This window comes from Ochotona curzoniae, unplaced genomic scaffold (genome assembly GCF_017591425.1).
Source record: "Ochotona curzoniae isolate NIBS_2020 unplaced genomic scaffold, NIBS_Ocur_1.0 contig_43, whole genome shotgun sequence".
Taxonomy (NCBI): domain Eukaryota; kingdom Metazoa; phylum Chordata; class Mammalia; order Lagomorpha; family Ochotonidae; genus Ochotona; species Ochotona curzoniae.
Genome location: NW_024466218.1, coordinates 11,926,978 through 11,954,030, shown reverse-complemented (window position 1 = coordinate 11,954,030; position 27,053 = coordinate 11,926,978). Strand labels below are relative to the sequence as shown.

Genomic DNA, 27,053 nt, shown 5'->3' with positions numbered 1-27,053 from the left:
TGTCCCTTTTTGTCCTTACTAATTCCCTTTGTTCTGATTCTTTTTGATACTATTAAGGAACAGCTTCAAAAGGTCAGGAAAAATGCACATTACCAAAAACTCATGGGTTTAAAAAATTTCTGCACCAAAATAAATGTCTCTTTTAATACCATTTTCTCACAAACTTTTAAAAGCACTTTCATATTGTCACTCCTACTTTTTTGTTTATTTTTATTGGGAAGTCAGATATACAGAGAGGAGGTGAAACAGAGCGAAAGACCTGTCTGCTGATTCACTCCCCAAGCAGCCGTAACAGCCAGAGCTGAGCCAAAGCCAGAAGCCTGGGGCCTCTTCCAGGTCTCCCACGTTTATGCAGGGTCCCAAGGCAAGGAGCGGGATGAGAAGCAGGGCTGTTGGGATTAGAACCGATGCCCATATGGGATCCTGGCATATGCAAGGCAAGGACTTTAGCCACTAAGGTACCACACTGGGCCTGCTATTTTTCTTTGATTAATGTTTGCATTATAAACCTTTACCTACATTCTAACTATCTACCTTTAGCCCTATGTTTGGAATGAATTTTAAAGACACAGAACATAATTTTTTATTCACTCCACAAATCTTAGTCTTTTAATGCAAGAAATATTTTGATATGCTGGAGTTTAAGTCTGCATTTGTTTTGTTGGTTCTCTGTTTTTATTTACACTTTATTGGTCTCCTCTGGGTTAACTGAATCTTTTCTAGAATTTCATCTTTAATTTTTAGAGTGTTTTTAAGTGTAAAACACCATATAGTTTTATCATGATTATTCTAGATATTACAATACACACATTAACTAAAGTCCACTAGTATTGGGGGTTTACAACTGCATGAACTTTAGAGATTGCTTTCTTTTCAAATCCATTTACCCCCTCACTTTTAAACTACCAATTTATATATTTCCTTATATATATCATCTGTGGAAATGTCATGTTTTGCTTTCATCTTCAAATGTATTTGTTTGAAACCCACAAGGAGAAACTCTACTCTGAATTTCACTCATTCTGGTGTTCTATCACCATATTTGTACAGAGAACTTCCTTTAATCTTTCTGTAAGGTGGGTCTACCAGTGACAAATCCTCTTTGTCTTCCTTTATCTTACCTGTCATTCTTAAAGGGTACTTTGGCTGGACACACAATTCATGGCTGACTGCTCCCTTCACTTCCATAGTATTATACTCTTTGCTGCTGGCCTCCATGGGCTTCAAATGAGCATCCCTTACGGCTAACCTATTTCTTTCTAGTTTCTTTAGAAATTATTTTTGGTCTTTAGTTTTTCAGAACTTGGATTATTTTTCGGTTTGGTGTGAATGTCTTTGGATGTGCCCTGTTGGAGGTTTTCTCAGGTTAATACATTTCTAAGTTCATAAATTTTGAAAATTGTGGGCAATTTCTGGCCACTATGTCTCAGGTTTTTATAGCATTCTTCTTCCTCAAAGTCCAATGACGTGGGTGTTGGATCTGTTCTTACAGTCCTACAAGGCCCTAAGGCTCTGAGCCTTCTTATTTTCAGGCTATTTTTCTCCATTATTCAAATGTAGTAGTTCCCACTGATCTACTTTTGAGTTCATGGCTTTTTCCCTTTATCATTTGAAGTCAACCAGGAAGCCCATCCAATAAGTTATTTTATTTACATTGCTCAGTTCTTTTCTTTTCTTTACTTTAAAAAAAAAAAAAACATCGTATACTTCTTTGCTTAAGTAGAGCTACTCAGGAAAAAATAGAAAAGTACCATGATGGCTGATTCAAAATCTTTGCACGTGGTTCTAATTTCAGGCTCATTTCCATGTTGGCATTATGTGACTGCCTTTTCCCATTCAAGATGTGAGTATCCTAGTTTTGATATGATGAGGAACTTTCTACTATGTTTTGAACATTTTAGGTACGATGTGCTGCACTTTGGATCCTAGTTAGCCTCTTCCCAGCAGCAAGTCCCCCTTGATAGGCCTGTGCTCCATGTCCTGGTGGAGGTGAGCACTCAGCTCCCTGCAAAGGGATGCTATCACCACCCAGGGATAATGCTGACTCTCACAACTTCATTGCTGATACATAAAGCACCTGTCCAGCACATCCTTGGCCTCTCCGCAGGAACACGGACGCTGACTTCCCTTGCCTCTGAATGAAGGAGGAGGCTCAGCTCCCTGCCGGTCCTCAATGACTCTGTACTGGGAAGAACATAGAGCCAATTCGACCCACCCCACTCTATGTGGTTTACCCCTTGTTTACATCAAGTCATAACTGATGCTCAGCTCCCAGCTGGGCCCTGCTGGCACTGGAGAAAAGGGAGGTTAGTCTGGCCATCAACCATGTATTCTCCCTTGATTTTATAAGACCTAGGTTCTCAGCACCTAGCTCTAGGAAATGAGGACCCATCCCTCCACGAGCATCATAAACCTCCTCATCTTCATGAACGTTACAGTGAGGTGGAGACCAAGCACAATCACACAAGTCACCACAGCAAAGCGTAATGAATGCCATGAGAAAGCCGCTCACCTCAATGTCACAGAATGGCACACAAGTCAAATATAAAACCACACAAGCAGAACAAACAGCCTGCTTCAGCTCCTTCAGATTCATTTTTGAGTAGCAAACACAATTATTGGAAATAAAGACAGGTGATTCCTTTCTGATTTAATTCAGAACATTGTGCAAAGCAAGAGCTCCAATGACAGAGCTGCCCTGACTACAGCTGTGGAGGTTCCTGCAAGCAGAGGGCATTATAGAAACCAAGAAGCTACAGCAAATAAACACAACAGAGTCTCTAAACAGCACTGAACCAAGGCAGAAAAATCACGACAAAGCTCCAGTCCCCAGACATCACCACTTTGGGTAGCAAGTCAATGGCCATTCCCTAGGAGTGTAGTCTCCAATTTTGGAAAGTTATCCTTATTTGGAAGAATACTGGACAATCCGACCCAAGAAAGTTCTGTTCCTTGGGCTTATTTTTACTAAACCAACTTGATGATATGTTTTGGGACTGCTAAACCCAGATATGATGAATAATTCTTGAAACTATTCATAACAAAAAAAAATACCCATGATTTAAGAAGACTTAACCCTTTTCCTGGTGCTCTATTAGGAACATAATTAGATTAAGCATGAATAACCAGCAGAAGTTTAGAGATCAATTGGGATTTGGCTTTAAGAGAAATTCATACCAGTATAGTTAATACTTCTTTGATCATATATCTTAAGAAAAAAAAAACACAAAGACACACCCTTTTCAAGGCAATAGTTCCTAAAATGTAAATTAATCATTTAGGCTTCCTTTATTATTTCACCCCATAGTAACTGACCAAATAGAGATTAAAATGTAGCAGTGTATTTTAACCAGAAAAATCTGAACTAGTAACTATTTTGGACTAAGTCATTGACAGGTCTCTTGGGAGACATTAGTTCAGGCAATTTTCATCAAATTATCCATACCTCTGAGATGCTGTTCTTAATGGCAGAATCAATAAGGCAAATGTAGGTAATAGTATGGAGTCCTTGAAAAACCTGCACACTGGGCCCAAGATATAGGCCTCCTGACCATGGAGCAGGTAGATGTATGCCCTGTGTAACTCGTGCAAAGACCCGTACTATATGTTTCCATTGGAGGAGTGTGAGCAAGGAAGGTAGTAGCCTACTTAAACAGTATACAAGTTATGAGTAGGAAAACCAACACTGTGATGCTATAGATTGAATCAATCATTTACATTTTCTATAACCCTACATGGACCCCTCCCCAAGTCCTGGGAAGCTTTTGCACCAATACTAATATATATTTTTTTTAATTGGAAAGGCAGAGACAGTGCATGCAAGAGAACATGCTTATGCATGTGCCAAGGAGACAGGGCGATCTCAACTGCTGATTTATTCCCCAAATGACTGCAACACTTGGTGTTGGCCCAGGCTAAAACCAAGAACTGAACACTCAACCTGGGTTTCTCAGATGGATGGCAGGGACCCAACTACTTGAGCCATCACCTACTGCCTACTAGGGTGCCATGTAGCTGGAAGTTGGACTTGAAAGCAGAGTTGGAACTCAAATCCAGCCAGTCTGATATGGGATTTGGGCAGCTCAGGAAGCATTTTAACCACTCCATCAAACAACTGCTCCAAGCTTATAACCTAGTATTCTATTTGACTATCAATGGTAACATCACAGCCCACAGGTAAACTGAGTGACCATCAAGTATAAAGCCCAAAATATATAGTTCCATAAGAAAAAACAGGTAGCTTTTACTAAGAAGAAAATAGTGCTCACACATATAATATAGAAAGCTACTAAATTATGTAAGCTTCAGTATGGCTTAACACATTGACTTCAACACTGTGAACCACAACTTCATGCCAGTATTCATTCAATTCACTTTAATAGATATGATTCTGTGTTCAATATCCACTTACAGTGGCTTAGCACACTCCACTTTTAATTTGTTTTTTTTTTAAATTTACTTGGGAGGTAAAGAGACAGAAAGAGGGAAAAGGTGGGGAGGCAGGGAAGGAAGGAGACAAGAAAAAGAGAAGGAAGGAGGAAGGGAGGAAAGGAGTTAGGGAGGTAGAGAAAGAGAGAGGCGTACTTCTCAAATGCCCCAAAACTGGGACTGGGCCAGGCCAAAGCTGAGAGCTACAAAGCCAATCCAGGTTTCCCACATGGTGGCAGGGACCCAAGAACCTAAGCCATCATCTGCTGCCTCCCAGGGTACACATTAATGGCGAGTTAGAATGAGAGCTGGAACTCAGACCCAGGCACTCTGATGTGGGATATTGTTGTCCCTAGTAGCACCTTCATTGCTGCAGCAAATGCATCAACCCCAACATCGTTTAAATAAAAAGTTATTAGAGGAAGAGGTAAGAGCAAGAAAACACTTAAATCAGAAACTGAAAAATGTAACACTATGATTTCCAGTTAAAGGACTAGAAGAAAACAAGCCTCTCCTCTGGGTCCCACTCCTCAGGAAAAGCCCATGTTCTCTGGGTTCCCACCTCAGGTGGAGGGCTGGGCAGGGGGCTGCTGACTGACACTGGGGCCACATTCCCCACCACCAGTCCCTGGGAGACACAGCTGGGGGACGGAGGCTGGCCACCCGGGTCCCCTACTCTGGGTTCCCAGGCAGAAGCTGCCGAGCAAAGGGGTCATATTTACCAGGAGCTCTGTCCCTGCAGAGCTTGTCCTCCTTGTCCTCCCGCTCCAAAGTGCTGCTGGACGACGAGATGCTGGAGGCAGAGCAGTTGTCCCTCTCGTTCACCTCCTCGTTCTGCCTCTCTTTCTCACTGAGAGAGGCTCGTTCTTCCTGCTCCTGCGGCCGCTCCACCTCACTCTCTTCTCCGCTTGGGGCAGCGGCTACGTCCTGGCTGTCTTCATCAACAATCTGTCCCACGTTGACTGCTGGTCCCTGCTTGGTGCCTGGTTCGGCTTCAGGATGACAAGCACTTGCTGATAGAGACAATGACAGAGATTATATATTGACAAAAGGGATTTCTCAGGTGGCAATGGAAAGGGATGTGAGATTGATTGTTCTGTGCCATTCTTGGGTGGACAGAAGTCTAGCACAGTGGCTAAGAGTCCTGTGTCATGGTTATTTATTCCAATGCTAATTGATGCAGCCTGGGGGAAGGGACTGTCCCCAAGTCAGCTGACCTTAGGATATTAAGATAAAGTAGGGATTCTGATCCAATCAAGAGAGACTAAACACAAAAAGCTTTCTGGTTAGCAGCTGCAAAGGAAGGCAAGAGGTTACAAGTTTAGGAAGGATCTATATCACTGTGGGCTTGCAGACAGAGGGGGCCACATGACAAGGTGGCTTCCTGAAGCCCCTGACCAAAGGTGTACACAGGTGGAGGTCCTCAGTTCTGTAGGTTTAAAGACCCAGATCCCTGCCAATACCCTAAATTAGCCCTAATCTCGATTTCAGCTTCAGGAACCCACGGCCAAGAATCCAGTATAGCCACAAGGGACATCTGACCCATGGCAACTGTTGAGTCTGCGTGGGCATTTCAATGGCTATCTCCTGCTTAAATCTGTTACACAGCAATAGGAAACTAACACCTGGACCCCATACCCCTTCAGGGAAAGACAGACTGACCCATCACCCACCATGAATCAAAGTGACAAGCAGTAGCAGCTTCCTGTTTTTGGAAATTAGTGGCTGAACCCAATGAGTGCCATCACCCTTTGGTTAAAGCATCATGCTTGCTCACCAAAGGAAGATAGTGGAAGAATCATTAGTAATTAGAAGAATCATTCACAGGCACAGAAATTACTATTAATTAAGACTGAAAATCCAGGGCAGAAGCAGAGGTATAATGCTCAAGTTCTCATTCAGAAAAATTCCCAGGGAGCACGGGAATGGCAGGATGTGGCTAATGTATGTTTTTGCTGCTCAAAGCTCTCACGTGTGAGCTGGGGATTGGCAACAAAATGAAAAGAACAGACGCTCTGAGCCAACTGCTACACACCCCAACTAGAGGAGGACAGGTGACTGGTAAGGGGATTCTAATCAGGTGGGCAAAGCCACGCTGTTAGAATCCTGGCTGTGGGCTCTGATGGCACACGTGCTCAGACCCTAGGCAAAGAGGGTCAAAAGCAAAACCAAATCCAGGCAGAATCTGCACACACACAGGAGGAAACTACCCGAGACCCATCCAGCCCCTAGAAGATCAAGCAGCTCAAAGGGTAATGAGGGGCGGGAGTGAGGTACCTTTCTGGCTTAGGCTCTGAGGAAGAAGGTTGACAATGACCTCTGGACAGCCAGCCCCTTTGGTGGCCTTGGCATTGGCACTTCAATGGAGAGAGTAAGATTCAGGTTTCATGGGGCAGGTAGCTGCCTTCAGCTTCCCAGCTGAGACTCCTACCAGGACCAGCTGGGTCCATTTCCACCACCTCCCCTTATCTGATTCAGGCTGTGGTCTTCTGAGAACCAGGTTTTTTTCTCCCCCAGATCCTTCGGTTGTCCTGTAGGTAGGAATGGGGGATAGGAGAGGGGCCTCCCCCTGGAACACATCCTGAACATCTTCTGCTGGAGACCAGAGCTCCAAGGAAGGGGGACTGGTTCAGAGGCTCTCTGTTGCTCAGCTGTTGTCCCCAGAGTGATGGCTTCAGGTCCCTGGCAGTACCACAAGATGACTATTTCCAGGCAGAGATGCCCTGACTGGCAGCAGCACGAGGAAGCCAAGGGCACACGCCTGAGAACCACAGGCGTGCCCTGCACTTTGGTTTAACAGCAGAAACTGGGCTGGGCACTGGGAAAGAGAAAACTTGCCCTTCAGAAAAAAAAGTTCCTTTGGTGAGGGAGGAATTTTTATGGTAATTTCTTTTTCATCTGCTAATAGCCTATTTAGCAAAGGGAGACAAAACCCCATTTGCTTTCATAAACAGGGCAAAAGCAGACCAGAAGCCTGGTGCTGTGGTGGTGTCCCCATTTGGCTGACAGAAAGCACATGTTTTTGCATACATTCCCTTCAGACTGCCACATCAAAAAAGCAAGTGTGCTTCCAGCAGCCTTGCACGTGGCAGACACTGAAGTTTTAACTGGTGAGCAGATGGGAAATGCTACCTCCTGGTGGCTCCATCTCAGAGAGCGAGACGGGTGGGCTGCTGCCATAACCTGTGCCTCCCCACTCTCTCAGTGGTCTGTGCAGGTGGAATAGTGGGGACCCCTGACCCATGGTTTGATTTCTGTGTCATAGCCTGCTCTCTGTTTGTCCAGAGCCCAGTGTATGCAGACACAGACTCAGCTCCCCGGACAGGTGTGGTAACAGAGAGCAAGTTCTGGAAAAGCCATGTAGTCTCAAAAATGCAGAGTACAGTCTTACGCTGACATGTTTGGGTTTCACCATGAAATCAGGCATGATTTCAATTCCCATTTCAAACTCCTGGGGTAGTCTCCTTCCTCTTCCTGTTATGTCCCACCAGACCTCTAAAACTACCCCCTTTGCAGAATGCATGTCTGAGGGTCCACAGGCCTGGGGCAAACCTGCAGCAGCCTTCACAGTACACAGACTACAAGGAGCCACACACATCCAAGTCAAGCAAAATGAACAAAGAAAAAAGTGAGGAAAAAAAAGATGCACACACTGCTGGGAGCTTATCCCTGATCACCTCTATGCTAGATGTATCAAGAATCATCAATATAATGTGTGCACCTGCCTCAGGGAGCTCAGCACTTGGTAAGGACATAAACATATTACGTAGGGGTGTGAAATGCTATTTTGTGGCTCAGCAAGCTAAGCCACTGCCTGTGACACCAGCATCCTACATCAGAGTGCTAGTTTAAGCTGCTCTACTTCCAACTCAGCTCCCTGTTAATGTGCCTTAAAAGGCAATAGACAATGGCTCCAGTGCTTGGAACTGTGCCAAACACATGGGAAAACTGGATGGAGTTTTAGGCTCCTGGCTTTGCCAGGACAGCCATGGTAATTGCAGCCATTAGGGGAAATAAGCCAGTGAGTGGGAGATCTCTTTCTCCATCTCATCCTTGCACAGGGTGAGGCACCCCATGTAGATACTGGAGACAAAGGCAGTGGCGCCTGCAGAGCACAGCCAGCACCCTCCCACATCCCGCTCACAGACTTCCCTCAGAGAGAGAGCATCCCCAGCTGATACAATGTCTCAGGAAGCACAGGGATAGTCCTGACACTCCACACAGGGTTCTGGAACACCCCTGCTCCGTAGCCTCCTACTTGCTCATTAGGACCCCTCACCCAGCCTCCCCTGCATGTAGAAACACAGCCATGCTTTATGAGTCACTGTCCCTAAGCCTCATGAAATCACCAGGGAGCAACAGGAACCCTGTCAGCTTGCAGGAAAGTTCTATGGAGAACCTAGGGTCTTGGTCACCATGCAGAGGTGAAAGCATTTCCAACTTCTGACTATCACCAATCCTGGTGTATAAGGGCCATTCCTCAGATGTCAGTGATAAAGGGCACCTTGACTATGAGACAGCCCAGCTCAGCTCCAGCACCATGATGCTGGCACAGCAGCCCGGAAGAAAGTCATGGGCTCTGTTGGCAGTGGTGGTGCCCAGATACCAGTGGGCACAGGGAAAGCCCAGTCTCTGCTTCCACCACACACAGTGGCCTGGCATAGTATGCCAGTGGTCTTTGGCAAGCCCTGGGAAGGGACAGAAGTCTCTGTGCTGAAATGACATATAAAAAGAAAAAGAATAAAAGGGGAGGAGGCCGTGGCCATGAGAATGTCCTGGGCAAAGGCAAGTACACCCATAACGAGCACAGATGTGTTAGAGGGCACGGGAGATGCCCGGTGCAGCTGGCACCTTGAGGGGACTGGGAGGCCACATGGTCTGTGAACTGTATTGGAAGGTTCCTGGTGGGTGATGACCAACCTTAGGAGCAAAGTTCAAAGAGGAAAAGATTACTACCAATCTAAGAAGTCAGGGAGCAGAGGAGAGGATTAACCCAAGGAGACACAGGGCAAGGGACCCGAGCAGTGAACCGACCACTGAGACAGGACCTGTGGTCACACTGAGCGAGCAGGAAGTCATGTGGTGGTGATGGCCTTCAAGGTGAGCTCGTCCTTGGCTCCCTTAGACAGGAGGAGGACACAAAGATCGGCCTGAGCCTGCTGGGCCATGCCAGCTAGGAAGGGAACTGCGAGAGGAATGCTGGCCAGGTGTCAAGGGGCCCTCCTCTCTGTGGAGGTAGGAGGGGGCTGTGTGAATTTTGCAAATGAAAGGAGGACATGATTAGGACGGTCTGGCAGCATTAAAGGCATCCCAATCTGGGATCTGTCTTCTTGGCCCGCAGCCTGAGACAGCAGACGGACGGCTCTCAGCATCGCCAGAACACACTTAGCAAAGATGAGAAAAATGCACTTGGCTGGAACCTGCACTGACCTGACTCAGAGGGCTTTGATGGAGATCGTAAAGGTTGGGAGAGGGAGACTATGAAAGGAGGAGTAATGCCAACAGTACATTGTTTGTAAGGATATGATGACAGATAATTAATGTAAAGTGCAAGCAATAGAAGGAAGAAAGGGAACCAGGCACCAGGGTGTCAACTTCCTGTGGGGAGGGCCTATCATGAGACCCCAGTCATGACAATGAAACAGCTATCAGGAAAGCCAGAGGGACCAGGGCACTGAGATAGGAAGCCAGCAACATGGGACCTTCCAGAAAGAATGACAACTGCAGGATCTTCCCTGAAGAAACACGGGTTTTAGGAGGCAAGTGGGCTTCTGACGCAGCCAGCGTGGCCCTGTCCCAAAGTAGGTGGTACAAACACTCCCTCTTCCCACCTCTCCTCTTTGTCCCTCCAAAGCCCAACAACTCCTCAAAACCTCAGCACACCCAGCAGATCTGCTGATAAATCACTGTGCTACCTAGCACACCTTTGGATACTTCCTATACACAGTGAGGGGCTAGGGCCTTACTACACATCCTGTTTGGTTCCCACAACCCTAAGATGAAATAAAGAGTAATGAATGTCCCCATGTGTGCAAAGAGGAAACAGGCTAGAGAGGTTCAGGAACCTGCTCAGAGCCACACAGCAGATTGATAACTCAGCTGCTCCCTCAGTCCACTCTAACTCTGTACCTAGTAAGCTGACGTTTACAAAGAACAGCTCTTGCAAGTGTTCAGTGCCTGTTGGTCGGGGAGTCAGGTGGAGGGCAAGAGGGTCTGGACTATCTCTCTCTTCTCCCTTTAGGCAGGCCCCCATCTAGACAAGGATGATGGGTCACTATTTCAGTCCCATCATTTCCTTCAGCTTGCTACAGCTCTTAGCAAGTCCCCATCACTTACCACGTTCCTGTAACCATAGCACTAAGAACAGTGTGCCCAGTTTCTCATGCCTACCATCTCTGTGTGCTTTGCCATCCTCTGATGGTTCCATGACCTCCCATACACCTCTGAAAACAATCATTGTGCCAAGGCCTGTTAAGTTCCCTCTGAGGATGTACCATCTGGTTCCAAGAGGACTTCAATGACATGCAGCATCAAGCCAACAGAGCTGGGATTTGAATCCATATTGGCCTGCCTGGAAAACTCGGCTGTTAATCACACTGCTACACTGTGTGGTGGGTGACTTAAGCCACAAGCAAGCACATAATCACTCCTGAGCACAACAGCATATGGCAATCACCAACATTTCAATTCTGCTTTCACCATGTCTCTGCTGGCAGAAGCCACAGCATCCAACTGGAATCTCATCACGAGACTTTTCTTTGAAGAGATAAAATGCTGATAGAAAGATCTGAACTTCCCAAGTCTTTGGGCAACTTCGATTCATCTCAATCTTTGGTACTGTCTGGGTGACTTTGCCAGCTCTCATGAAACCAAGGGGGTAGGCCTGCCAGTTCTGTAATAGCTGCAAACAATGTGGATTCCAGGGACCTCCCCGGCTCAGAACTAATAACTAACACCATCAACTTTTAGGCTGGATGTTTCATCACATCAATCTGAAAAAGGTCCCTAGAGAAAAAACTCACAATTTGGAAAAGTCTTCAGACTCTGCCTTTGGTGTAGGGCCAGGTCTTGCTAAGCTGCTCACTCACATAAAGTCTTGGTTCCAGCACATTTGGAGTGAAGATCTCGCTGCTGAGGGAAGCAGTTTGTGCACTGCAGGATATTGACTAACATTGTGGATTCTATTCACTAGAGACCAAGGGAACCAAGCAGTCCCCTACCCCCTACCACCACAACAGCCCAAATGTCTGCAGATACTGCTAGATGTCTCCTGCAGGGCAAAACCATACCTGGTTCAGATTCATAGCTCTATGGATATGGTTTCATCAGGGTGCATGCAAACCCAAGTATTCAAGCTTTTTCCTAAAATCATATTATCACCTGAGAAGCATTAATTCAAATCGTCAGATAAATGTGGATACCCTAAAAACTAAGCCCTGCCTTGTCCTCATATTGTAGAGTTAGCTGTTTCAAACTGGTTCAGGCATGTATGTTTATTGCATCCTGCGATGAAAACACATGACCAAAATTACCGGTCAAGACCTTCTGGAAAGTGTCATTTTATAAGGATCCCATAACTACCCTATAAGTTCTAACAATCAAAGCTTTCCTTTCATTTCAGTGGACCCCTGTGGAAAGTACTAGACTCCATTCACAGGTTGTGTCTCCCTGAATACAAATCCTTAAAACCTAAAATGCCCTTTGATGCAGCAAGTGTTTTGTTCTATGAAAGGTATAGTGGAATCAGAAAGGGTTTGAGAGGAACAGAGTTCCAGGAGACACAATCACGTGAGGTGACTGTTGGACAAGATCCCAAGCACCCCTGAAATGACAATGTCCACTCTCCCGCATCAGATCCCAGATAATATTTCTGAGTTGACTTGGTTTAACATGTAATTTCCTAGCTTCACTGCGGCCTCATACAGAACCAAAAAGATGAAGCCAGTTTCAGGTGTTCTGTTTTAATGCTATTAAAGAAAATGAAAAGTAGTTTAAGATCATGGCATCATTTATTGCTGTGTCATTATCCTGATCCAAACCAAATGATCTAAAAACAAATCAAACCTAGGTGAACTTACTTCCATATCTTTCCTAAGGTCATTTAGACAGGTTTTATTTTTCATTTAAATGGGATCAAACAGTATCCGCTCTAAATGCAAATATCTGTCTGTGCCTGGTAAAGCTGATGGAGCTACTCGTCTAATGGGGTGCTCATTTCCTTACAAGCATAGAGAGGAAGGTGAGGTTCTCATTAAGCATGAAGACCTTAATTCATTCCATCCTGCAGTAATTTCCAAGAGCCCCTTAAGCTCTTGGCACACCAATGATGTGAGAACAAAAGCTGTTATACGGCAGAAGGGACATCCTAGCATCAGAATAGATAACACTGAATCATTATACCTGGCAAATGAAATTAACTGCTTGAGCTCATTTTGGGTCAATGCACTGTTTTCAAGTTTAACAGGATACAGTTACTTTTAATTAGATATTCAAATGTGATCAGCAGCTAAAAGCATTCATTCGTAAATACTTCTTAAAACATTATGGGCCAGGTACTGTGTTATGTACAGGAAATTCAGAGGAATAAAAATACAGAGATGTAAAAATCTCCCTTGCAGGTGAAAGTAATTATTAAACCGAAGCCAAAACACACTGCAAGAACATAACAACTAATATCTAAAGAAAATAGAAGCTCCTCCTGCCAATACATTCTGACCAAGCTCAAGCAAAACACCTGGCCTGCAATTGGGGTATGACTAGAAAGTTAACTCTTTCTCACCTATATTTTGTCAATGATGCAGCTTTCCACTTAGTCAACATTGTGGTTTATCTGCCCTCATTAACAAACTAACTCACAAAGAGAGGGGGAGCTGAAATTGGAGTAAACTACACTTAAAACAGGATTTACAAGGAATCAGAAGTTTATGTTCCATCTCAAACCATAGTTGAAATCCTAACTTCCAACCTTTGCAAGGCAATTAGTCATAGGAGCCAGGCCCTCATGAATGGGATTAGTGTCCCTTATAAGAAATTGTAGAGTATTCTAGCTTTCTACCATGTAGAAAGAATGAAGCAAGAAGGCATCATCTATGACCCAGAAAACAGATCCTAAGTATGACATCAACTGTGTTGGCACCTCAATCGTAACTCAAAAATCATCAGAAATAAATGTTCTACAGTGCCCAGTTCACAGTATTGTGCTGTTTCCTCCTAAATGGGTAAATACAAGAAGGACAGCTGACTATGTATCTTAACCATCAATTTGCTAAGAATCACCCTTTGAATGTTTTCCATGTATTAGCTATAATCAGATTCTTGGAACAAAAACATCCAAATATATCAAGACTGTTTTCCGCAGAAGTTCCCTCTCTTATTAGGTCAGCTTCATATATCTTGTCCTTATAGAGTGGTATGTACAAAGATGGGTCTCTTTCCTGTTTGTTCATTCACCAACTCACAAGCCATTGATTGAAAACCTCTTTTCCTCCTAGCACTCAGGAATACCAAGGTGTCCTTGAATCTGAGCCTTTCCTGGAGGATCATGCTGAAGAGCGGTGGTGGTGGGGTAGGGGATACTCGTATCCCAGACAGTGAGGAGTGTCATGAAACCCTACAAAGAACAGGAGGCAAGGAGACACGGGAAAGGAATTAGAGCAGGCTTCAGTTAGAACCCAGTAGGCCCCCAGTGGAGAAGAGCTCTCCAAGCATACTGACATGCCCAGAACAACACAGCACTGTTCAGATACAAAACATGGCTTGTTATGACTGGAACATAATATGTGAGGGGTGGTTGTGATGACCAAGCACACAGGGACCAGCTAATAAAGCACCTCAGGTGCCATGTAAAGTCAAAACGTACACTGTAGATCAGGGAGAGACACTGAAGGATTTTAAAAGCAAAACATGGGTTCAGCATGGTGGCACAACAGGCTAATCCTCCACCCTGTGGTGCCAGCACCCAATATGGGTGCCGATTCATGCTCCAGCTGCTGCACTTCCACTCTCTCTGCTTATTGTCTAGGAAAGCAGTGGAGGGTGGCTTCTGTCTTCTAATTTCAGATCAGCTCAGCTCTGCCCATTGTGGCCATTTGGGGAGTGAATCAACAGATGAAGACCTTCGCTTTCTCTCTCTCTCTGTAAAATCTGCCTTTAAAATAAAAATAAATGCATCTTAAAGAGTAAAAACAACGTGCATGTGTGATTTTTTTTTTTTTTTGCTTAAGTTGCTGCAAAGAACGCAGAACAAATTCCTATGGGAAGCAATTAAAATGGTCCAGAAGGGATATGGCTAAGACATCAGTGGCAGAGAGGGAGGAAGGGAGAGAAGAGGTTGCTCAAGAGAAAGGAGCATGACAAATATTTGGGGTTGACTGATTGGATGGGCACTGAGGGAGGACTGAAAAATTGCACCCATCCTTCTACTGAAGAGACTGGCTTGATAGAGATGTCCTTGCCCAGATGAGGAATGGAAGGAACAAGCAGGCTTGGAACAAGCAGGGGGATTTGCATGTGAGCAATGTGATACCCCCATAAGAATACCCCCAAAGCTGGCCCGTGGCAAATCTGAAGTACTCAAGGGCCTTCTTTGGGGACATGTAAGGAAGTGGAGCACTCACTATCCTGGAGCTACAGGCATACTAGTTTTCAGCATAGCAGATATAGGTAAAAACTACAAGAGTTGGTGCAAATACCCAAGCAAGGAGGATAGGGATGGAAAGAGGGAAGATGGGGTAGGGGATTTTGGAAAAGTCCACGATTTAGAAGATAGGCAGAAAGGGCAGTAACGAAGATTGCAACAAAAGGAAACTCAATGAGAAAATCATGACAACGGGAAAGACAAGTATGTTTGACCTGGAGATCGTCTAGAGGAAGCAGGGAGGCTGGAGCCAGAAGGTCAACCCCTGGAACCTCCCAGGGTAAGAGTTGACAGTGGCTTCTCAGAAGTTTTAGCTTCCATGGCTCTCCAGAAGCATGCCAGGTAGGAGGCTGGTGAGATGTAGTACAGTGTCCTTGGGTCCAGGAGGTTTTAGGATAGCATAGTTTTAGGACCTAGAAATCCAGATGGGCCTAACTGACTGCACTGCTCATGCTGTATCATTGTGTACAGATGTGCTAGAGGAACCAAAGGCAAACTGCTGATGCTGAAGGGGATGGGAGAGATCAGAGATGGTAGAGGTGTAAGGTCCTTGATGCTCTTTCTTTTTCAAAATAAGAAGCAAGCAAGCAAACTGCTTCTCAAATAATGTTTTAGTTATATTAAAGAAGCTCTAGGATACAAATTTGATGGTAATGGCTGGTTAAAAACCATTATAATCTAATGCTGGTAAATGATTCTCTACCAGTCTCCTATGCCTCTCTGCAATCTTGCTAGCAGAGGTACAAACAGAATTTGTTGTTTCTTCCTAATGACATGCACATAGCAACTAGCCCTGGAAGATGGAGCTAGTGCCTCTCTTTGGGGGCAAATGGCTTATCACCCACTTTAAGAGAGTCTTCCTTCTGTACAAAGAGGAGGCATGCTAACCACCTGTTATAAAAGATGTGTGGCTCTTAACCTCAGGGTTCCTCATCGCAGTTCTTCATGGGATGTGTACAGATTACCACTGGACACTGTTTCACACTGCTGTGGGACGTGGAACCGGGGGAAATGGCATGAGCGCTTATACTCAGCACAGCATCAACTCCTGTTACTGCTTTGAGTAATAAAGTCATTTATCTCTGGCCCAGGAGTTTCACATCTTTCCCACATATCTATGAAACTGTAGTGGGCTCCTTACTAATTCACACCATTCATGGTTCTTGGAACCTACCAGCTGTCTGTGAAATTGTTGTTCTGACTGTATACTGCTCTCCCTTTCCTGAACTTTCTCAATGCCATTCTGTGCCTTGTCTTGAGGTTTATATTTCATTTATTTCCAAAGGACTCAAGACTGTTGAATGTGTCAAAACATGAGGCAACACAGCAAGCCACAGGCAACCATCATTCTTCACAGGGAAGAAAAGAAATATTTTTCTTTTTCCATTTTGAGAGACTAAGAAGCAACATGGCAGAAAAATCCAGTAATTTTTCAAAGGGTCTCAATAAAGTTCCACAGCAGGTGTGGGAGACAAAGTTTTGAGTACAGTTCCTGAGAGATTTTGTCTAAGAAACAAAATGGCATCAAAAAGCAGCCGTCAGGTGGGTATGGGGAGGTGGATAGTCCTGAGTCACAGTAACACAAGGAGTCTACTTTCCTGCCAATTCATGACACACTGGATGGGAAGTGTCCAAAAGTTTTATGCGAGGGACCCAGCAGACTAGTGACTGTCCACTGCCACCATGCCAGCTGAAACAGTGCATTTCTAACTTCAGCCACATGGATTAGGTAACATGGGAGAATGCCTAAACCTGAAGGAGACTAACATGGCACTCAACAAAAGTGACAAAGGCTCACTCAATAGTAACAGCAGCCAAGATGAAGAAGGGATGTCCACATGAACCTGGCCACCTAAAACACTGAACGTTTTAGGATTGCTTGTCTATACTTTCTGTCTAGGTTTGAAGGCCGAGACGCTAGAGGAGCTGTCATACATGCCAGTACTTGGAAAGCTTGGAACTGAGAGAGGAAATACAAGCACATGGCTGTCAGTCATTTCTGTAACTGTTGTGAGGTAAATGCCAGAGTTGTCAGAGAAGGACTCTGTAGACCATGTTTCATATCCCAAGGGCAAACCAACGAGACAGTTAGAAATCTGAGGCCAGCATCATGGCACAGTGGGTTAAGCCATAGCTTAGGGTGTCAGCATCCCATCTGAAGCACTAGCTTGAATCCCAGTTGCTCTGCTTCTCAGCCAGTTCCTTGCTAATAAGCCTGAAAAAAACAATGGATGATGGTCCAAGTATTTGGACCCCCTGCTACCCCCCCATGGAAGATGAGGATGCAGTACTTGGTTTCTGGATTCAGTATGAGCCAGCTCTGGCTGTTGCAGCTATTTTGGGGAATGAATAAGCAATAAATGACATTTTTTCTCTCTCTCCCTTTCTCTTTGCCACTTTACATTTCAAATAAATAAATCTTTTCTTTAAAGAGGCAGAAATGCCTAGTAATCTTATTATAGATAAGAACAGAAAAAAAATCCCCGCCCCCCACCCACTGCTTAACATGTTTGCCGCTGACATAAAACCAATGTTGTCTGGCAAGGTCTGCTACCAAACAAAAAAAGGGGGGGGGGGTGGATGGGGGTACTGCCAAACTAACAATTACAAGATAACCAACACTTGATGCCTTCATGGCATGGCTAGTGGGCAGAAGCCACTCAACCATCATCACAGCAGCCACCCTGCACCAGGAAAGTATTTCTCTCCACCTGGCCTCCAAAGGGCCCCATCCAAGCACAGGAGTGAGCAATCAGGGCACACGGTTCTAGCTGCCCAGGGAAGGCATTTTTTAGTCTGAGACATCCCGCAGGAAGAAGCATCATCTACAGCTGCTTTTCAAATGAGCAACTGCTCACGTCTTTGCCACGAAAGACAACATCTCATTGACGTACAGTTACACGGCAGGTTACCTGGTGACACTGACTCTGCTGATGAGTACATAGGCTATTATTAGTTTTAATCATCAGAGCAACTTTATTAAGGGTCATACTGAAGAGCTCCAGCCCAAAAAGAACACTATTTCATATTCTCGTTACCATTTGCTTCTTGAGTCACTCGTACATTTTAAAAAAATATTATTATGGAAATTCCTGAAGTGCTATCAAAGTAAAGACAATATATCAAAAGTGACCTACGCTTTGGGCCAAGTGCTCAAGTGGTTATAGCACAGTGCAGATGGGAGCACAGGGTATGTCTTCTCCTCAGCTGAATCCTGTAGTTTTACAAAGCAGAAAAAACGCTCAAACCATCACCACTAAGTCCAGGCAGTATTGGGACACACATCTGCTGTGAGCCACAAAAGGACCAGATGGAAAAATAATTCAAGTGCACACTGACTTGGTGGTGGGGGTAGTGGCATCAATTATACAAAAGTTGCAGCAGATTGAGATGGGAAAGCTATTGGTATTTAACCATTAGCCTTTCTCTTTAAAATTTAGTAAGAGGAAAAAAAATCCGCCCCTCCATATTTTGTTTTCAAAAGTTCTCCAGAATCTGAGTGAAGAGTTGAAATAAAAGAACCCATAAAATGATATTTAACCCTGTGATCTTTACATGAAGTTTTTAAAAACCTTCATAAAGAATCAATATTACAAAAAAATATCATATGTAGATGTTGAGGTCTTTGCACCCAACTTGTCTTTTTAAATTCTATTTTTCCCATGAACTTTCTGGCATCCACTCAAGTCAATCATTCACTTATCCTTTTCTGGTAGGAATGAGTGATTCTGAACTGTGGCCTTGCAGATCCTGAAACGGTGAGCACAGGGATGATGAGCTCGACTACAGGTGCAGTGCATCTGAGACCAGGATGAGAGCCCAACACTGCCCTCACTTCCCAGGGTGGGGCCAAGCAGATCTGAAGCTGATCTGAGCCTCCTCAGTAAAATGCTAACAGAGACCTCTTCCTGACCCATGCAGCCAGCATGTCAAGGCATCCAACAGTGGCTTCTGGGAGGAAGGGGCTGAGATGTCAGGACACGGAAAACAGGGAAAAGCGAGCCAGGACCTGGCACATGGGGACCACACAGTGCCAGGTGTTAGGGTGCTAGGAAACCATCTGGATGTGTGATCATGTTTTTTATTCTTCTTCCAGATGTTTGGGTATTGTAAATAGTAGGGATAAGCAAGAAGTTAACTAGGAACATTGGAAAATGGGACTCAGTAAAAGTCATACGCTGTTAACTGGTTGCTAGCGAGATGTTTCAAAGAACAACAAATCAAGCTGGTATGCTTCTGTCATACCAATTTGGCATGTCTGTTAGGAAAAGAAGCCCCAACTAGAAGCCTCGGCAGACGTGTTTGAGACCAGAGCCTTATAGAATGTCTTTTTTCTCCCTACAATTATCATTCTTGATTTTACAAATCAGCTACATATTAGAACATGAAGTTAAGCATACTTGTTTGTTCCAATTGGTTTGGACCACAATTACTAAACAGATGAACAGCTGCTCTAGAGCCCTAAACAGCCACTGCTTCTGTACCTCCAGAAGGGCAAGCATCACCTCATGTTATTTGAATGTGTAATTGTACGCAAAGGCAAGCCCAGTGTTTCTTTCTCAGACGCAGACCATCCTTACGATGTGATTCCTGTGTCTAAAAGAATAAGCTTGCTTGCTATTTGTCTCTCTCAAGGTCTTCTGAAATAACTTTTCCCTTCCCCCAAATGCATACTATATACACAAAGCAAGCATTTTCAGTATTCTCATCAGATTTTAAAATGCCCCGCCTTTTTGATTAGATGAAACAGTCTTAAGTTCGACTATCACCAGATTTAATCCTGGAAGAACCATCTTCTGGAGACAGATATCCAGCAGTTTAAAACTGTAAGGACAAGCAATATCAGTAGATGCCGACTGTTCACTGGCAAAGTATTGCAATTTAGACAAAACATTCTTTAAACCTGGAAGTGCCATGGAGAGCTCAAAAGTCCCAAGAATTAGGGCTGAATCACAGCCTTCAAGGGGGTATTTCCCATACAGCTTGTAGAAACATCACACTGCGCAGATAAAGCAATAAGGGCAGGGATTGGGAAGGATGGGGCTGTTACAGAACAGTCTGTTTTCCTGCTTCCTTGCATTTGCAGACCGACATTACTCATCTGTGACCAAACCATCTGCTTGGAGCGGTCTTGCTCAGCTCAGGGAAGGGGCAGTCTTGCTCAGGGAGCAGGGGTTCACTGGACATGAAGGAAAGCTGCAAGGATGCCAGCCCTCTCTTGCAGAATGAACCCTGAGCTCAGACAGCCAGTAAAGCACTGGATAGACATCGGGTGTTCCATTACATCCAATCCTGCTCAGGTCACAGAGGGCTCCTTGCTAGGTTCAAGTTTCTGCCATATTTAGTCAGTCCTCCCAGAGCTGGCCACATCTCCATCAGGCTATAAGCCCTAACACAGGATTAACCCAGACACAACTAGGGACAGGATTAATCAACACTTGTTATGAGGTGCCCACATCACACACCATCCTCCTTGTCAATGGGAAAGAAAATGGTCCCTTGGTGCACCCAGCAATCAGGGTGACAGCTGATGCTCAAGGCTGCATAGAAAACATCACTGCTTTTCTCCACATAAAGCTAAGGCGACAGAATTCCACCAGGGAGAGTCTCTTGTCTGCACATAAACATGGGCACACACCCAACCATGCACCAGTAATTTTTACTCCTTTTTATTTTCTTCTTAACTTCTATTTTCACTAAATTCACATTTCCTTGACTAGTTCTAATTAATTTAATTCTCCAACAGTTTAATTTAAACCAGGCCAACAGTTCCCACTGGGTAAGAATTTAAAACAAAATCGGTCACTTGGTTGAACATATCCACATATCTCAATTACAGAGTACTGAATGAACAGCCTGGTATTCAGGATCAAATGTCACAGTCAGCGTTAATTTGTATATTCTCCCTTTACAATAATCAGGTGTGCATAGCCTTGATCAAAGATTTTGCTTTAACACAGGAGGCTAGGAAGACATGTAGTGTGCTCATGACACTGCTGGCTGCGACCATCCCCTGCAGCTTACCTGGACTTGCTGCCTCGGTATTTGTTTGCAGGTTGGAAGAAGGCCAGGACGTAAAGCCACCCCTCTCCCCTCTACACCCACCACACTCACCTTGGGGATGCTGAGGTGATCCAGGGGAGGACGCCGACACTGGATGAGCCTCCTGTGAGTCCGCAGATGAAGGGCTATGGCTCAGAGGGGCAGAGGAGGCGGGAGCTGCCGGGGAGGTCAGGTCCAAGGAGAGGTCAGCTCTGGCCCGGCTTGCACTCCGGCTTCTCAGCTCCTTCTCGTGTGCCTCAGCTGCCAACTGCTCCAAGTATTTGTATCTGAAAGTTAAATTCCAAAGGGTTTCCGTAAAAAGCCAGAGGAGCCCGTGGCTGATGCTTGTTTATGGATGAAACACCTGCAGAGTGAGCTGGTTTCCTGATGCACAGAGAACAGCACAGGGCCAACAGGAGGGTCAGCCTGCCAAACACACCCAGCCAAGCCAAGATGCTAATGATTAAAAGCCCTGCATCATTCAGAACCAAACACATTGGGAGCAATGGCAACATCACACAGTCCTCAGACCCTGGCTCATAGCTGCAGAAACCTCCTTTGCTGCTTCAGGAAACATGTGTACAAATCAGCAATGCAGCAATAACGACCCTCTGAAAGCCCCAGGGACAGCTGAGCATCAAGCCCCTCCGAACTTGTGGCTGTGCAATGGGAGGATGCCACTGCGTGGTGGAAAGAAACACTGTCCCCCAAATACCAAAAAGGGGTTACTTGGATGGAGGCCTCTCGGAATTTCTGAACCTGCTTCAATGCTAACAGCAATGCAAGTGGAATTCACTTTGTTCTCCGAGTGTCGGCCATGGAAACTTTTTTATATTCTAAAATATTTCTGAGTAGGACTCAGACATCCAATAGCTTGGACCTGACGTCACATATAGTTTATTCATCAAAGTCAGTTTAAAAGAACAAAGATACATCTGTTTTGCATTTCAGGCAGGCAGAGCCCACTAACTGTTTATTAAGACCAGCTACCAATCATATTCCTCATAGTACACTTTATAGATCAGACCAAAATAACTTTGAAATCTGTTCCTCTTCCAGATGTCTGCTAATTTTACTCACCATTATTTGTGCAGAAATAAATTTACAAATTCAGCTGTAGCAGGTTTTGACTGTCTTACCCACCGCTGAACTTGGAAACAGCTGCTTCAAAACCCTCACTCCACAGCTATCTGAATTCATGGCTTCTGTCCATCGCAAAGCGCAAGCTGTCCCATGCCCCAGCCTCTAAGGACCCTACTCACCCAGTCACTGGACAGGGTGCTCACACAGAGAGGAAAAAGGCAAAGCAAATGCAAATTTCACAAACAAAGCCTCCTAAAAGCAGTCACTCCTTCATTCCCTCTGTCCAGTGGGCGTGGTCCCTCTTTCCCTTCTGTCACTGTCACCCTGTCTCTGTCCCTGCCCAGCCCACAGGCAGTCTGCCCTCCAGGCTGGGCTTGTGCACACATATTGTCCTGTCAAGCTGGCCTTGATCACCACAGCTGGAAGCGATCTTAGCCTTGCCTCTGAACTCATGTCGGATATGTAACCCATTGAACTCAGATGGCATTTTACATTTACTGCCTGGCATACTGAGTCATCTTCTCACATGCGGATGTCTGTTTTCAACAAGGAGATAATAGAACTTCAGGGACTAGAAAGATGATCAGACTTTGTTCTTTGCCCCAGTGGCTGCATCTCTCAGCTGATGGGAAGGAAGCTGATGGAATGTCCAGGGAGAGACCTGCCCCGGGGGAACCACCTGCAGCCCGGATGCCAGGCAGTAGGGGAGACACCTTTTCCCATCTTGATACTGAGCCTGCTTTTCTGTTGAACCCCCAAGAAGAAGTGTTGCAGGTGTGGGCACACAAGCACCTGACACCTGGTGCTGAGAGCAGCTGCCTGACAGTTGCAGGCCGAAACTTAGAAAAGACTCAAGCTGAGAATTTTCCTTTCTAGGAACAGAAAGGTAACGAAAGAAGCATGGATCTGAATGGAATTTAAACCTGCAAGGAAAACTTGTGGCAGCAATAGACACTTTTGGAGAAAACAAAATTGAAGGTAAAACATAGGACCCATAGGAGGCCTGATTCAAAGGCCAGGTGACCAGCTCCAGGTCAGAAATCTGGAAAGCCCAGCATGAGTTGGGAGAACAGGTGTCCTACGGAAATGGCAGGACAAGGAGTGACATGCAGACACAAGCACTGGGCGGGGAGGGGAGCGGGGTCTTGGGAGTGCTGGGAGGGCGGGGATGCAGTCTCACATCCCACTTGTGACCTCCACTTTAGCTGGGGCTGCCTCCATTCCCTGGCCTGGGAGCAGCACAGCTGGCAGGTGTGTGTCAGCAGTCCAATTCTTCCCCCTGCAAACCCTGCCCCTACACACACACACACACACACACACACACACACACACACACACAGAGTTAGGGGACAGCAGAGGCTGCCCATCCCAGAGCATAGACAGAGGGGACTAGAAATGATTTCTCTGCAGCCCTGGGGCTCACCAACACTATCACCAAGGAATCAGGGTTGTAGGAAGACAGAAGGACAACTGTTTCCTGGAATGAAGCTTTCCTTAAGGCAGGGAGGCTCTCAGTGAGGTAGACAGGACCACAAGGGCTGGGAAGCCTGAGCTACCTCATGGACACAGGGGTCAGCTTTCAAGGATGAGACTGGCCACACAGCAACATTAATTCACTTATCTATACACTTAGGGTTAACATGAGGGTCAGTATTATTGCACTTTGGGCTAAGGCCTACCTGCAACGCTTAGCATCGTGTAGCACAGTGATTTGAGGCTTGGTGACACTCCTTCCTATCTAGCTCCCTGGAAAGGCAGAGGAAGATGATCTAATGGTCTGGTCCCTGCCATCCAAATGAGAGACAAGGATGGAGTTCCTGGTCCCTGGCTTTGGCCTGCCGCAGTCCTGGTTGTTGTAGCCATTTGGAGAGATCTCTCTTTTTCTCATTCTCTCAAATCGATATTTTACATTTTTTAAAAAAAGGGTTGTAAATCCCTTAAGTTGGGGATTTTTTAAAACAAAGATTCATTTATTATTGGAAAGGTAGATTGACAGAAGCAAGAAGAGACAGAAACATCTTCCATCTGCTGGGTCACTCCCCATACGGCCACAATGGCCGAATCTTAGTCGATCTAAAGCCAGGAGCCAGAAACTTCTTCCAGGTCTCACATGCAAGTGCAGGTTCCCAAGGTCTGGGGCCATCTTCTGCTGCTTAGGAATATTCTATCACAATTACAATGATTTATATATGAAAGGGACAGGGAGGCACAGAGTCCATCTGGGGAAGCCACAGCTGTGCCCTCCACCCTGCAGAGCCAGCTGGCATGTGCTGGATGCAGGAGCCACAGCACCTGCAATCTGAGTGGCACACCTTAGTAGGAACGCCTGTGCACCCCTCTCCAATAAGCCTCAGGAAGCAAGCCAAAACTAGATCTTCACCTGCCCTTGGAGTGACAGCCAAGCCCTTTGGAGACCACATGGGACTCAGTCCAGCGAGGTCACCAGCCAGGCAATGACGGTCATCACCCTGGCTACCTGTGAGGCAACACCTACCCAACAGCATCGATGGGAATCTCCAAGTGTCCTTCTCCAGGCTTTCCAGGCACAAACCACAGCCCCACACAGCCCCTTCTGCCCTTTGCGGTCTTCCCCACAACACTGCCATCTGTCTGACCTCTGCCCACATCATGTGTTTACTCACTCCGTTTTTCACTGATGGGGGCCTGGTGCATGCTAAGGACTGCAGCAGGCACAAGAAATTTCACAATAAACAACAAACACCCACCCTCAGGCAGCAGGCAGCTAACAGTTCGGCAGGAGACAGACAAAGCAGCCACAATGGTCTCCAGCTCACACCAGGGTGTGGGCAGCCAGCTTGGGGCCATGGCCCAGTGCCCTCATGGCCCTGCAGGCACCCCCTGGAGACTTGTGCTTTACTTACAGGTATTTAGCAGGCACCCTCTCCTGCCACCCTCCAACTCTGGCATTTCCCATATCATCAAACCAAAATCTGGCTCCCTCAACTTCTGCTCAGTCCTCAGTTTTCCCAAATGGTAAGAACTCTTTTCTCTCTGCCTTCTTCACCACCTTCATGCATGATTCCTCAAACCACACCCCTCCCCAGCCTCCCCTTGCACTGAGTTCCCATCACCCATTTGCAACAAGGAATTCCTCTCCTTGGCCACCCACCCCACCTGAGAGACAAATCCAAAAAGATTGATCCTCTCCCCTGCTCCTTTGTGTAAAATTCCCAGCCCAGGGTCTCAAGCTCTACTGTTTTTTTCGCTTTTCTTTCAAATTATTCGTGGCTGTCATTTAAATCCACCCATGTACAGCCTTTGTGTGTATATTTAGAACAGTCACAAGTAGGACTCAATGTGATTCCTGAGCTGCATCACCGTCATAACACAACGTGAGGCAGGTGTTTGGGGTATTGGCTGAGAGCATCCCACATCTCGGAGTGCCTGAGCTCAAGTCCTGGCTCCTGTGCCTGCTAACACACACCCTGGAAGGCAGCAGATGATGGCTCAACTTGTTGGGTCCTTGCACATGGGAGGCCCAGATGAAATTCCTCGCTTCCGTCTGTCTGTCTCAACTGTTGCACAAGGATTTGGGAGTGAACCAGTGAATGAGAGAACAACCTTTTGCAAAGACAACAAACAAACAAACAAAACTTTAAAGCAACATAGTTTGTCTGACACTATACTATGGAACAAACTGATATAAATAATACAAAATATATTTGCATAGCCATTCTACCTCTGCAAGTCAAATGGCACTGATCTTGCTACCCCTGCACGGCTGATACAAACCTGCCATACCATGTGCTGTAACTCTGACTGACCTTTTCTGAGCAGCACATGGCATCCTCCACACACAATGGACTCTAGCCTGGGGAGTTAGTAGCTGAGGGTCCACTTCTTCCTCTCCTGTTCTCCTTTCCATTCTCATCTTGACTGGTTTCCCTGTCCATTTACAAATTAAATATATTTGGAAAAGCTATTTTCCCCCCAGGACCTTACCCCCTTCCCCAACAGCTTTCCAAAAACCAGTAACAATTTGTTCTCACACCATCACCACTCTCATCTTCATCAACGAACTCAAGAAATCAACCAACTATGAAAAGTGGCTGTCCCAAACAGAAGAAAATGCCTGGCTGCTTCTCCCTCCCACTGCTCAGCACACAACGAGGTGGGTAATGTGAGGGAACCTTACAGGGGGCCAGAGGAGCTCCTGCACCTGCCATGAAGGCCAGGGTAGACAGAAGTGGAAGGGCAGAACCAAGAGCAGAACCAGAGGTGAGACCGGGAGACCTGCTAAACATGAGTCAGCCGAGCCTGAGAGAATCCCTGTCTGGAAGGAAGAGCCCCAAACACTGCTGACCTTTGCGGGTTTGGGGGAAAATTGTACAGGTGACCGGTTCAGACCTTGGTCAAGATACTTTGATACTTCCCCAGGAGCTGCCATGCCTTGTCTGGTTAGATAAGACCCGATGATCATTGTCAAAGGTATAAGCAAATGCAGAGCCTATTGGGGATAAACTAGAAAGAAGATTTTAATTTTGGCATCATCCTAAAAGCATTGATTATGCTCACAGTGTAGTTTAATAAAATCATGATTTTTTTTTTTTAAATTCTTTAAGCCTGGGCAGTAAGTCAACATCATTGTCAATGATTTTTACATCCCCAAAGTAAAAAACATGTAGTAGTCAGTGAAAGAAATGCTGTATGTTCCTTTAACAGCATCTTTCACTTTAAATTTGATGGCTACAACTGTTTATTAGGATGACATGAATCTAATAGAATGCTGGGATCAGGGCCATGACATAGCTTTATTTATGGCGCTGACCTAAGCATCTAATTTTTTAATTAAGCACAGACAGTCTCCACTCTTTCCCGCATCACACTGTCCTAATCTACTAAG

General features: G+C 45.6%; 1 protein-coding gene across 5 annotated transcripts in view; it reads right to left on the bottom strand.

Moving 5' to 3' along the window:
• FHOD3 (formin homology 2 domain containing 3) overlaps positions 1-27,053 on the bottom strand; it is a 431,569-nt gene that overhangs the window by 56,865 nt on the left and 347,651 nt on the right. For 3 of the 5 annotated variants that reach the window (XM_040984913.1, XM_040984914.1, XM_040984916.1), the window contains 3 exons: positions 21,175-21,393; positions 8,651-8,670; positions 5,151-5,441 (listed from right to left, as the gene is read on the bottom strand). In XM_040984913.1, the coding sequence (XP_040840847.1) occupies positions 5,151-5,441; positions 8,651-8,670; positions 21,175-21,393 (530 nt within the window). Of the gene's footprint in view, positions 1-5,150; positions 5,442-8,650; positions 8,671-10,240; positions 10,246-11,471; positions 11,496-21,165; positions 21,394-27,053 lie in introns of all 5 variants that reach the window. The other 2 variants (XM_040984917.1, XM_040984915.1) reach the window with 2 other exon arrangements.